This window comes from Podarcis cretensis (assembly GCF_951804945.1).
Source record: "Podarcis cretensis genome assembly, chromosome: 6".
In the NCBI taxonomy this organism is placed as follows: Eukaryota; Metazoa; Chordata; class Lepidosauria; order Squamata; family Lacertidae; genus Podarcis; species Podarcis cretensis.
Genome location: NC_137175.1, coordinates 97,248,854 through 97,261,329, shown reverse-complemented (window position 1 = coordinate 97,261,329; position 12,476 = coordinate 97,248,854). Strand labels below are relative to the sequence as shown.

The following is a 12,476-nucleotide window of genomic DNA, read 5'->3' as shown; positions in this document are numbered from 1 at the left end:
GGGTTCATTTGTCCTCTGCCCCTCGCCCTGCCCCACTGCCTTATTTCCTTTTGCAGGCAAGCCTCTCCTCTCCCCTGCCCTGCCCCCTGGTCTGCTGCAGGTTTTTGGAGGGTGATGCATAAAGGGAGAGGAGGCTTGGCTGAGCTGTAAAAGGAGAGGGTTTAGCATGACCAGAGGAGTATGGCAGGGTTGGTGGGGCTGGCAAGTAATGCAAGCAGGGGCGGTAGTCCTTAGTAAAAGAGAAATAGATCTCAATCTGTTGCCCAAATGGTAAGTGTGTCGTCTGCCGAACGTGCCCTGGGCTGCTGTCCTGTACCAGAGGTGTCTCCAGGGAAGAGGAAGAGAGATAAGTGGAGCCACACAGGTGTCCTGGGAGAGAACTCTAAGCATGAGAGTGCAGAGAGGAAGAAAACGTAGCAGCTACTAGGGTGGGGAAACGGCTTCCTGAAACCTGAGCGACCCTTTGATTGTTCTCAAGCTTAGAACAAGCACGTACCTGACCTCCACAGCATCCTCCATCACTGTCATGTCTGTTTTACACTTGGCTGATGGGTTGATGGCCAGTTCAGCAGGTGGGATGACAAAGCTCTTGCTCAATGGCAGCCACATCCCTTCCCCAAGAGTATAGGTGAATCTGGATTCAGAGAGAGGAAACCAGTTGGATACGTGGCCCAAGAATGCAAAAAAGAAGAAGAAGCATTCATTGCAGACATGAATCTAGATGCAATTCTCTAGCAGGTTATGACTCAGTTGGCAGGACCCTTGCTTTGCTTGTGTAATGTTCCCTGTTCAGTGACTGGCATCTAGAGTTAAATATCTCCAGGAAGAGGTGCTGAGGAACAATTCTGCCTGCAAGACTCTGCTGACAGCATCTGTGGTTGAAGGGCCAATGCCTGGATTCACTCTGAGTTAGCTTTGCTTGCTTTCAGTTATGTCACCGCCTAGCCAAATCTGATTGGTTATGCAGAAAAGTCACAGTTCATAGGAAGAAGTCGGGTTCCAAGACATAAACGGTGTTGCCAAATAGGGCTGTGTGGTTGTGTGCACAAGGAGAGAGGTTTGTCAGGCATGTTTTTTCTCTCCCCGGTAGTTCGTCCCTTTCATGCTGAAAATATTCACTTGTGAATATTTGGTGCCACTCTACCTGAAATGGCGTTTTCCTACTATATGCTGAGGCAGGAAAGGGAGAAGGAACAGCAGGGAACAAGGAGGGATAATGTACATGGTTGATTACTCTGGCTGCATTGGGGGGGGGGGGGAACCTTACCTGAATATCTTGTCAGAAGGTTGTTCTCCCAGCACCAAATCAAATCCACGTTGGAATATGGTATATGGCCATGGCCTGGAGAAAAACAAAACCACATAAGCCATGAAAGCTTCCTTCCTTCCTTCCTTCCTTCCTTCCTTCCTTTCTTTCTTTCTTTCTTTCTTTCTTTCTTTCTTTCTTTCTTTCTTCGTCACCAAATGGCTCAGGAGAAGTTACAAAAAATGTCAGAACTGGAACAACTACATTAAAACCATGAAATGAAAGCAGAAGTCAAGAAGTGACAAAGAAACAGAGCAGAAGACCAGGACAGCAGTGCACAGCAACAAAGGAAGATAGTAGAAGGCTTGGATAAGAGTACACACCTCACAATATTTCACCTCATAATTGCACATGAGCTGACAGCACGTAATAGCAGCCAAACACGAGACAGGACAGAGTGAGTGACTCTCCACCACAGATGGTTTGCTGTGGCACCCAAGGAAGGAGCTCCTCTGCACCCTTCAGATAACTTTGAGGTAAGTAAACACAGCAGAGATATTTATTAATGGAGTCCAGCACATAGCATGCTAAGTCCCACATGCGTGGGATGCTAGGCCATGGGACTTCCCAGACTCTTTCATTCACTTGTATCAGTGATGAGGAGGTTTCTTACAGTAACCCTGAATAGGAACTTAGGCTTGCAAAAAAGGGATTGATACTAGATGAAAGTGGTCTAGATGGATGAAAGAGCATTTGGATGATATAAAATCTCCGCTAAGTGCATAAAACGGTGCTTTCTGAGCGCGCGTACACACACACACACACACACACACACACACACACACACACTAAGGACTCCTGACCATTAGGTCCAATCATGACCGACTGGGGTTGCGGCGCTCAACTCCCTTTATTGGCCGAGGGAGCCAGCATACAGCTTCCAGGTCATGTGGCCAGCATAACTAAGCCGCTTCTGGCGAACCAGAGCAGTGCACAGAAATGCTGTTTACCTTCCTGCCAGAGCAGTACCTATTTATCTACTTGCACTTTGACATGCTTTTGAACTGCTAGGTTGGCAGGAGCAGGGACCGAGCAACGGGAGCTCACCCCGTTGCAGGGATCGAACCGCCGACCTTCTGATCAGCAAGTCCTAGGCTCTGTGGTTTAACCCACTGCGCCACCCGCATCCCTTTGGGAAGGGCTAACAGGAGGTACATAAAAGGACTGTGCCTAAGCTATAGGTCAGTTGTGCTGACCAGCCATGCTCAGGGACTGCATGTCAGGAGTGGGCAGACTTCATGCTTCTTGGATCTAATATTTTACTTGAACCCCAAGATCTACCAGCTAGGGCCAGGTGCAAAAGATATATAGTTAGAATTAAAGAGCAAGGTACTTCTGAGACTAGGAATCTGTTTTTAGAGCTGTGCTCACACTCTTTTCATACCAAAGTCCACTCCCGGATAGCTTTCCTCACCTCAGCAGCCTAATTTAGTAAAGTTGTTGCTACGGTTAAACAATTAGGAGTGATAAACACATTCCAGATTTCTGCCCCCCCCAATCCAGCCATCTACCAGGAGATTCCAGTTTGTCTTCTGCCCACCCCAGTTTAAATCTTGTTCCCACAACTTCAGAACTTCAAAAGACTTGCCCACAGTTCTCTGAAAAGTTGTGTATTATCCTGTGGTGACATTGGTACAGCTCTGGCTGAGGTATAATTACAGCCCATGACTCATACAAAAAACACAAGATATTTTGAAGGGCAGCTGAAAATTATAAGGTGCAGCCACCATTATGAGTCAACCTCTAGCGCAATAACCCCCTCCTTTCCCCCTTTTTCCTTTTTAGCATTCTTGTTATACTTGTAATTTCTGGCTGGATTCTGAATCAATGTGAAGAGAATTCATCCGTCATCCAACATAGGTGTTCAAAGGAAGGGATTTCAGCCATAAGCGAGAAAAAAACAGAGTTGTTCAAGAGAGCATGAGCATTCCAGGTGGTTGAGGGTAGTAGCTTTGGAGATGCAAGTGTAATAAATTAAATTTTTCCACTGGTGTAGCTCAGTCGGTATAGCATGAGACTCTTAATCTCAGCGTTGTGAGTTCGAGTCTAACGTTGGGTGAAAGATGCCTCCTGCATTGCGGGGGTCAGACTAGATGACCCCTGGGGTCCCTTCCAACTCTACAATTTGATTATTCTGCGATTCTACAGTTCTGTTTTGCTGTTTTCCAATGCCTGTCACTCACCAAACCACCCTAGAACAATCTGTACTTCTCATAATCCAGTCTAGACCAGTGTTTCCCAACCTTGGGCCTCCAGCTGTTTTTGGACTACAACTCCCATCATCCCTAGATAGCAAGACCAGTGGTCAGGGATGATGGGAATTGTAGTTCAAAAACAGCTGGAGGCCCAAGGTTGGGAAACACTGGTCTAGACTATCCAGGCTCACAACAAGTATTAGTTAGTAGGTTTAGCCTGCCTCTCAGGTCTGTGACAGAACCCTCAAGGGAGCTAACAAGCTCAAAAACCATTTACTCCACTGACCATGAATCCAACTCAGGGGAGCTGCCTCTACACCAGCAAAGCCAAGTGGCTTTCTAAACTTCAGAGGCCTCATGGGTGTAGAGTGACCTAACCCCAACTCTGCAATGAAAGGTTCATGAGGATCTGTCAGTCCCCTGGGCCTCATGAAGGAGGCTATCTATTGCCTACAAAGCACCAACAATGTGAACATTGCAAAACGAAGAAATCCAATTAGCAACAGCAAACCCAGACCCCACAAATGGATACACTAGCCTATTTCTAGGCAATTTTGTATGTGTTCATAAGTCCATTTGGTCACATTTCTGCATTAATCTGTTATGCATTTGAGGAGTTTGTGGGTTTGTTTGTTTTTAAAAAGTCTGTATGAAAGGGTTAGGACCGATATGAGGGCCAGACTGTGATAGTGGCTTCACCCAGTGGTATATCGATGAAACAGACGTCGTTCCTGAGCCACTCAGCCAGCAACGCCGATTTCAACATTGGGCCACTGGAAACAGGGATTCAGGAGTAGCAGCAGTTCCACCTACAATATACTGCTGGGTGAAGCCACCAACATGCTCTGCCCCTCAACCGCAGAGGGAGGGCCAAACTGTATTGCTGGGCCAATGCAGCTTATTCCTCCCTTTGCTACTCTAAACTGCTACTGCCCCCAGTAAGTGAACCCCAGTGCCTCACATGAGAGCCAGAGAGGCATGGGGCTCACTGAGCTGGGGGACGGGAGTCTTCCCGCCCCCCCAGCTGAGCAGTGCAAACAAGCTGCGTTGTCTTGGCCCCTGAGGCACTGGGGTGAAAGAGCAACAGCTCCTGCAGTGAGAGCTGCAGTAGTTTCACCCTCGCAGCTTGTTGTTTCAGCATTGCTGTGTATTGCCAGATTGCAATGTTTGACTGGTGATATATCACAGTGTTGAAAACCTCACACCACCCAGCCCTAAAGTTAAAGGACCTCTGACCGTTAAGTCCGACTCTGGGGTTGCGGCGCTCATCTTGCTTTACTGGCCGAGGGAGCGAGCGTTTGTCCTCAGACAGTTTTTCTGGGTCATGTGGCCAGCATGACTAAGCCACTTCTGGCTAACCAGAGCAGTGCACAGAAACACCATTTACCTTCCCGCCAGAGTGGTACCTATTTATCTACTTGCACTTTGACGTGCTTTCGAACTGCTAGGTTGGCAGGAGCTGGGACCGAGCAATGGGAGCTCACTCCGTCAGGGGGATCCGAACCACCAACCTTCTGATCGGCAAGCCCTTGGCTTTGTGGTTTAGACCACAGTGCCACCCGAGCCTCCCTGGAGAGAGCATTCTACAAACAGGGAGCCACCCTCCGGACCTCTTGTGGGGGAGGCACATGAAGAAGGACCCCAGATGATGATCGCAGGGTTCGGGTCGGTTCGTATAGGGAGAGGTGATCCTTGAGGTATTGTGGTCCTGAGCTGTTTAAGGCTTCATAGGTCAAAACCAACACTCTGAATTGGACCCGGAAACTAATTGGCAACCAGTGTAGTTGGACCAGCATATGGTACAATGGGCAGAGTGTCCTGCATGGACCACAGAGTTTCCTACTCAGTCATAATATTCATGGAGTGACTTTGGTAAGTCACTGTTTCTCAACCTAATCTCTTGTGAGAATAAAAGGTATACGTTTGGAGAACTCTCAGTTTTCTTTGAGCAATGAAGCACGCTGAGAAGACAATGTGGAACAGTGGAATGAGTGTTGGGACTTAAGAGTGGAGAGAAGAGATTTCAAACTCCCACTCCACCAGAAAACTTCCTGGTTGTCCTTGGAACGACTGATATGCTAATCTATTTCTTCACTTGCTGTGAAGTTTTAAAAGTTGGGGGAGCCCTGCATACGGCTTGGATGGCCTTGGAGGAAGGGTGGAATAAGCAGACCGGGGAAGAGGAAGAAAGGAGCTGGTGAAGGTAAAAAGGGCACTTGTGAGCCGTTCCACGTAATTAGGTATCATTTTGGTCAGCGATTCAGATTGAAGATAATTTCCCAATAAATACAATGGATGAGAAAATGGTGGCGACTGTTGCAACAATAAATAAGCACTTTCATTTCTAACCCAAGTGTCACAGCACCACAAACAACAAAAGGTTGATTGCAGAATTATGTATTTTGATGTTGTTTCAAGGCATAGATACGACTGTACTTTTTTCTGCTGTTGAAATCGATGGCTGAAACGGGAAATTTTTTCATTCATTTTTGATAGCAGGACCAGCCTGAATAAGGCAAGATTTCCAAAGAGCTATACAAAGCGTGGCCTCATTTATACCTCTCAATACTCAGGTAGATGGGCTTTCTTTCTAATCTGCAGGCTTGCAGTGAGTGAGGAGCAAAAGATTAGAAGGACTATTGTTCCACAGACATACTGGGGTGAGCAATTTTTTTTTTTTTTAAAGGGAGAAGTTCCCATTTAGGTGTGAGCAGGGCTAGATTTACGTACAAGCTAAGCAAGCTATAGCTTAGGGCCCCACTCTCTTGCCCCCCCCCATTTCACTATTAATATCCTTCTTCTTAATTGCATTTCAGTTCAACAATTACTTTGATAAAATACATATTTCGTTATGTGCAAATGGCTTTAGATACCTATTAGGTCCATAAATCACCATATAGAATATATTGAACCCAAAAAGCAGTGACAATTTGTTGTTGACAAAGGACAGCTGGACATATAAAGGGCCCCATTATCTTCAGTAGCTTAGGGCCTTGTCAAACCTAAATCTGGCCCTGGGTGTGAGGGGAGTGAATTAAGTCAGATAGACAACTCTGTGGAGCCAGGTTTGAGTGGGTATGCACAGTGCAAGGCTCCTGTCAATACAGACTCACTAATGGTTCATTGTCCTTGATTACTGATTAGAACTAGTTGGTCAAAGGTAAGTATTTCTGTATTATTAGCAAAAACCCCCCTGAGTTGGACTGTCCATCTCTCCTACTTCCCCACTTCATCTGTTACTGAAGCTCTTGTGTCAGATTGACCCAAGCTAACCTTATTTCCCCAAACTGAATGTGACCTCCAGACCCTAAGGAAGAAGTGAAGGCCACTTTCCCCATCACCTACTGACTGATTGTAGCTGCATTGTAGAACATATGGATTCTGGGTCCACAACCTGGCTTCTTCAGTGAAAAAGGATGGGAAAGACTCAGCTGCTGTCAGTCACAGCAGACAACACTGGGTTAGATGAAGAAATAGTCAACTGTGCTAGAAAAAGGCAGTCTCCTATGTTCCAAACCCAGAAGTGGTTACAGTCACTAGCAAAGGCAAAGCCAGAACCACAGCAATGAATCATGCAGAGTTGAATCTTCTGGGTGAATCCTTTGGGCTGAGAGGAGTCTTTAAATGTTCAATTACACAGGTTGGGAATTACTGGCCTAATAAGACAAACTCAGAAATAGAGGAATAGAGGATTGTGAGGGGAGAGGGTTAGAATGGAGGTGGAGACAACACACCAAATGCTGAGCAGATATAAGGATACAAGCGCCAAGAGAAAGCAAAAGGATATATTTTAAAACTTTTTTTTTTCTTGGTGGCATCACTTCTTTTGGCATTTCTCATTTTGCCTGAGAAGGAACTTCCACCTTGTTTTGAATGAAACATGGAAGCAACCTAGGTATTTACAGCACACCTTGAGAAGAAGAAGAGGAGGAGGAGGAGGAGGAGTTTGTATTTGATATCCCGCTTTATCACTACCCGAAGGAGTCTCAAAGCGGCTAACATTCTCCTTTCCTTTCCTCCCCCACAACAAACACTCTGTGGGGTGAGTGGGGCTGAGAGACTTCAGAGAAGTGTGACTAGCCAAAAGTCACCCAGCAGCTGCATATGGAGGAGCAGGGAAGCAAACCCGGTTCACCAGATTACGAATGAAACAGAATCTTCAAGAATTAAGCGGCATTAAGGTTGTGAAAAAACTGAAATTTTTGGGAGTCTGGTTGACAGCCAGAAACCCTAATCTATTTGAAGATAATTATGTTAAGATTTGGAAAGAAGTGAAAATAGGGAGGGATGAAACATTCACTTTTAGGGCCATTGTCAGCTATAAAAACGAATGTATAGATGGTATTTAACACCGTATAAAACTGCAAAAATGTATAAAAGTAAATTAAGTATCTTTTGGAAGTGTAAAATGTCAGATGGAAATTTTTTTTCATGTGTGGTGGACCTGCAGAAGGGCAAAAGGTTATTGGGGAATTATTTATAATGAGTTTTTAAAAAATGATTAAAGTGATGATTCCCAAGAAACCTGAGGCCTTTCTGTTAGGTATAATTGGACCAGAACTTCTGAAGGAACTGTTTGTTTCTGTGTGCTATGACGGCAGCAAGAACAGTTTACATGCAAAAACGGAAAGAAGCCCCAAGAAAAGAAGACTGGCTTAGGGAGACACTGAGATGGCTAGACCTACTGTGAGAATAAAAGAACAAAATGAGAAAAAAAATCTTGAAGAATGGAAATATTTTGTGGAATATTTGAAAAACTATCATGGTTATGGTAAAACGTACGCAGGATTTGAAGTGTAGTAACGGATGAGAACTAGTAGTTTAATAATTTAGAATTAATGTATATAATGGATAAAATGTAAGTAATATAGCAGCTTTATAAGGGAATAAAAGAACACCGTGGAAGTGTGGATGGGAAGTCAATGGATAGGAAAGATTTGTTCTGATTGTATTTTAAAGGAATTTGTAAAATTTGAAAATTTAATTTAAAAAAATGCAAAGAAGAGAGAATTCCCCAGAACATCCATATTCAGCTCAAAATTCCATTTAGACAACGCTGGTGGGCAGTTGAAGTCCCCTGCCCAGCTTCTTTACCAGGGTTGATGAGACAGTTTGACTCATAACCTGCATTCATATTTTCTATGGGTCCCAGGCAAAGGTTTGCAGAGATATGTACAACCCCCTTTCTAGAAAGTTACACCAGTCTTATCAAAATGGTTTTTTTTTTTACTTTTCTCAATATTCATTATATGTTTTGCCCTAGCAGAAACCTTTGAATTCACCAGGGGCTGTGAAGTATCTGTCCAAGCCGTGGGCAAAGTTGATTAGGCCTGCAAAGAGAGTTGTCAACTATGTTTTCCACCTAAAGCAAAATTTCACGATCAGATGGAGAGCAATTTGAAAATCAAAAACCAGGGACAGATTTAAGGTTCTACACTTTAGGCAGGAAGATGCACAAATACAAGATGAAAAACACCTGGTCATAGTAGACCACAAACTTAACATGAGTCAACAGTGTGATGCAGCAGCAAAAAAGCTAATGCTATTCTAGGTTGGATCAACAAAAGTATAGTGTCCCAATCAAATGAAGTCATAGAAGCTCTCTATTATTCTGCCTTGGTCAGATCACACCTGGAGTTCTGGGTGCTACTGTTTAAGGAGGATGTTGACAGGCTGGAACGTGCGCAACCAAGATGATCAACAGTCTGAAAACCAAGTTGAGGGAGCTGAGTATATTTAGTCTGGAAAAGAGGAGATGCGATAGCCATCTTCAAATATCGCATGGAGCGAGCTTGGAGCATGGAGCAAGCTTGTTTTCTCCTGCTCTGGAGGGTAGAACCCAAACCTAAGGATTCAAATTACAAGAAAGGAGATTCTGGCTAAACATCAGAAGGACCTTTCTGACAGTAAGAGGAACAAATTCCCCTAGAAGGTCATGGATTCTCCTTCCTTGGAGGAATAGAGGATTGTGAGGGGAGAGGGTTAGAATGGAGGTGGAGACAACACACCAAATGCTGAGCAGATATAAGGATACAAGCACCAAGAGAAAGCAAAAAGATATATTTTAAAACATTTTTTTTCTTGATGGTATCACTACTTTTAAGCAGAGGTTGGATGACCATCTGCCATGGATGCTTTCGTTGAGATTCCTGCATTGCAGGGGGCTGGACTAGATGACCCCAAGGGGTACCTTCCAACTCCACAATTCTATGCACCCATTCTGGCAAATCCAGAGCAATTCATCATACAGAGTGATTTGAGCTAAGACAAGTACCTACTTCTTATTTTCGTGCTCTTTCATGGCATACTAGCAACTGCCTTACAGCACCCACTTTGTGAATTATAGTAGTTCTAGGAAGTAAACTCATGACCAGTGCTATTCCATACAAGAGTTTTGGCAATGGTGGGTGGAGTGGAAAGTGCAGACCAGTTTTGTTAGTTCTGCCCCCAGACTCCTAGGGGAGAAGGCTGTCTGTGAATGACTTTGATGCTGAAGCCTACGACAAACACTGGGTGGAGCATATGGGGGCAGGAAATGGAAGAACCAAGGCCAAGAATCCATGCTGATGTATTGTCCTAACCGCTTTTTCCTGCACACAGTCACTCAAACACTCTGAAATGTCTCGTGCCCCACAGAGCCTCTCTTTTCTCATCATTTTGACTACCATCCCCCAAGGAGCCATTGGCTTTTCTTTCTCTGCACAGTGAGAACTCTGGAGCTGTTGTGCTTGTTCCCCAAAATGAGTAACAGATGGATGAACATTCTCTGTTCAACCCACCTTTTTAGTCGATATCTTTTGCCCCCTGTCGTTTATGTCACTTTGTTTTTCTCCCATCTTCCTTTCTTTCTTTAGTGTCTCTCTTTTCCCTTCTTTCATGTTCCCTGCAGGTTGCTTGGTGCTACGATTCCATACCTCTTGGCGAGTATTTCAGCTGCCTGCTCTTTAGATCTCACAAAAGGAAACCGGGGCTGATCAAACACAATTCAGTGCCTGATGAGAGTGGATTAGCCCTAGTGGAAAATGACAGGTCTAATATTTTTTCTCAGGCTTCTCAACTGAGTGTAAATTCAACCCTCATAAAAGTCAGTGACTGGTGGGGCTGAGATAAAACAAACAGATCAGGCTTGTGCATCGTCAACGCTTCCAGGAGTCCACAGCACAAGTAGGTGGGATTCGGTAGCCGGTGCCAAGGATTGCAACTTTATTTCCTTGTGAAGTATGTCTGTAGCCCTTGCGGTTCCCGGAATCACTTGGGAATAAGAAGGAAGTAGAAACAAGGTCCAGAGGGTACATTTTTAATCCATTTCCTTCCAAGGTGTACTTCTCTGTACCCCTCAACTGTCCCGCTTTAAATAGGACATCCCACAATTACAGAGGAATTACCCCCTCAATGTCATGAACTGGCAGGACAACATGGAGGAGGAAGAGGATCCTGGTGAGGGGTGCAGGCACAACTGGTACATATCCGGGCAAGGTGAAGATGAAGAAGGGGAGGTTGGAGGGCTTAGGAAGTACTCATGGGATGGTAGGGGATGGTGAGGGGGCAGCCATCAGTTCAAGAGAGTCGGAAAAGGGGGACACATCACCAGAGCCAGAGGAGCCCCCATCTCCAAGAACACAGTGGGCTCTGAGCAGTGCCGGATTTACGTATAAGCTAAACAAGCTATAGCTTAGGGTCCCACTCTCTTGCGGGCCCCCAAAAAATTAAAGGAAAAAAAACCTTTGATACATATTTTGTTATGTGCAAATGGCTTTAGATACCTATAGGTATTAGGTCCATAAATTACCTTATACCATATATTCAACACAAAAAACAGTGACAATTTGTTGTTGACAAAGGACAGCTGGAAATATAAAGGGCCCCATTACCTTCAGTAGCTTAGGGCCTCATCAAACCTAAATCTGGCCCTGGCTCTGAGACATCCAGAACAGCGGGAGGTTGCATTCCAGAAGACTGGGGCAGGCAAAGGAACACAGAGCAGCTCACCACTTGACCAGGTGGGAATCTTGGAGCTTGTTAGCTCTCAGAGGAGTTCCCTCAGCTGGATCTGGCTCAGGACAGGTGATGGTCACATGCCTTGTCAAGTGGAGAGACCCAGCTGCTCAGCTGGAGCAAGCAAAGATGCTTCAGTTGAGATTCAAGACAGAAAGGGAAGCAGGGCGGAAGCTCTGTGTCTGCTCAACTTTCCACGGTGATGGACCACAATTTGGGTATTCCAGAAGCTCAATGGGACTGTGTTTTTGGGGAATGATCTCCAGGTTCCCTGATCCTGGATTAGCTGCAGCAGCAGGAGCCTGGTCTGACTGTTGGACTTTGGACTTAGCTTACTGTGTCAAAGCTGGACCATTTTTCTTGACCTGTTGGACTGCTGAACTACAGGCTAGCATATGGGACTGTGTACACTAGCGGGTCTTGACACCTTATACATCGGAGTTCAAGACACACAATTTGCACTGGGGCAATATTAGGGTTGCCTTATTTTGAAGAGCAAAAAAGAGGACATCTCATCGGCGCTTGGCATCATGGGCATTATAAGTCAAGGGTGGAGAATCTGCAGCTATTCAGATGTTACTGGAATACAACCCCAATTATACCTGACCAGCAGCCATGCCGGCTGGTGCTAATGGGAACTACAATACAACAATACCTGTCTCTGTACATGTAAGCACTATTTTGTTATCAAGACAGCCACTGACATCTCTATGTTCCTTCCATTTAATCTAAGCTAATGGGTATCATCATGTAAATTGATCTGTTAAGTTTACGCTTACCTTGAAAAAGTCAATTTCACTGTGTGATGCCTAGTTCTAATATTATGATCAGCTTAATATCTTGCTCACTTGAAGGACAGATCCTGAAGCTGAGGCTCCAATACTTTGGCCACCTCACGAGAAGAGAAGACTCCCTGGAAAAGACCCTGATGTTGGGAAAGATGGAGGGCACAAGGAGAAGGGGACGACAGAGGACGAGAT

General features: G+C 45.0%; 1 protein-coding gene across 2 annotated transcripts in view; it reads right to left on the bottom strand.

The window, feature by feature from the left end:
• Positions 1-12,476, bottom strand: part of ASTN1 (astrotactin 1) — a 237,384-nt gene that overhangs the window by 64,992 nt on the left and 159,916 nt on the right. For both annotated transcript variants that reach the window (XM_079981107.1, XM_079981108.1), the window contains exons 9-10: positions 1,268-1,342; positions 497-634 (exon numbers count right to left, since the gene is read on the bottom strand). In XM_079981107.1, coding sequence (XP_079837233.1) covers positions 497-634; positions 1,268-1,342 — 213 coding nt within the window. The remainder of the gene's footprint in view (positions 1-496; positions 635-1,267; positions 1,343-12,476) is intronic.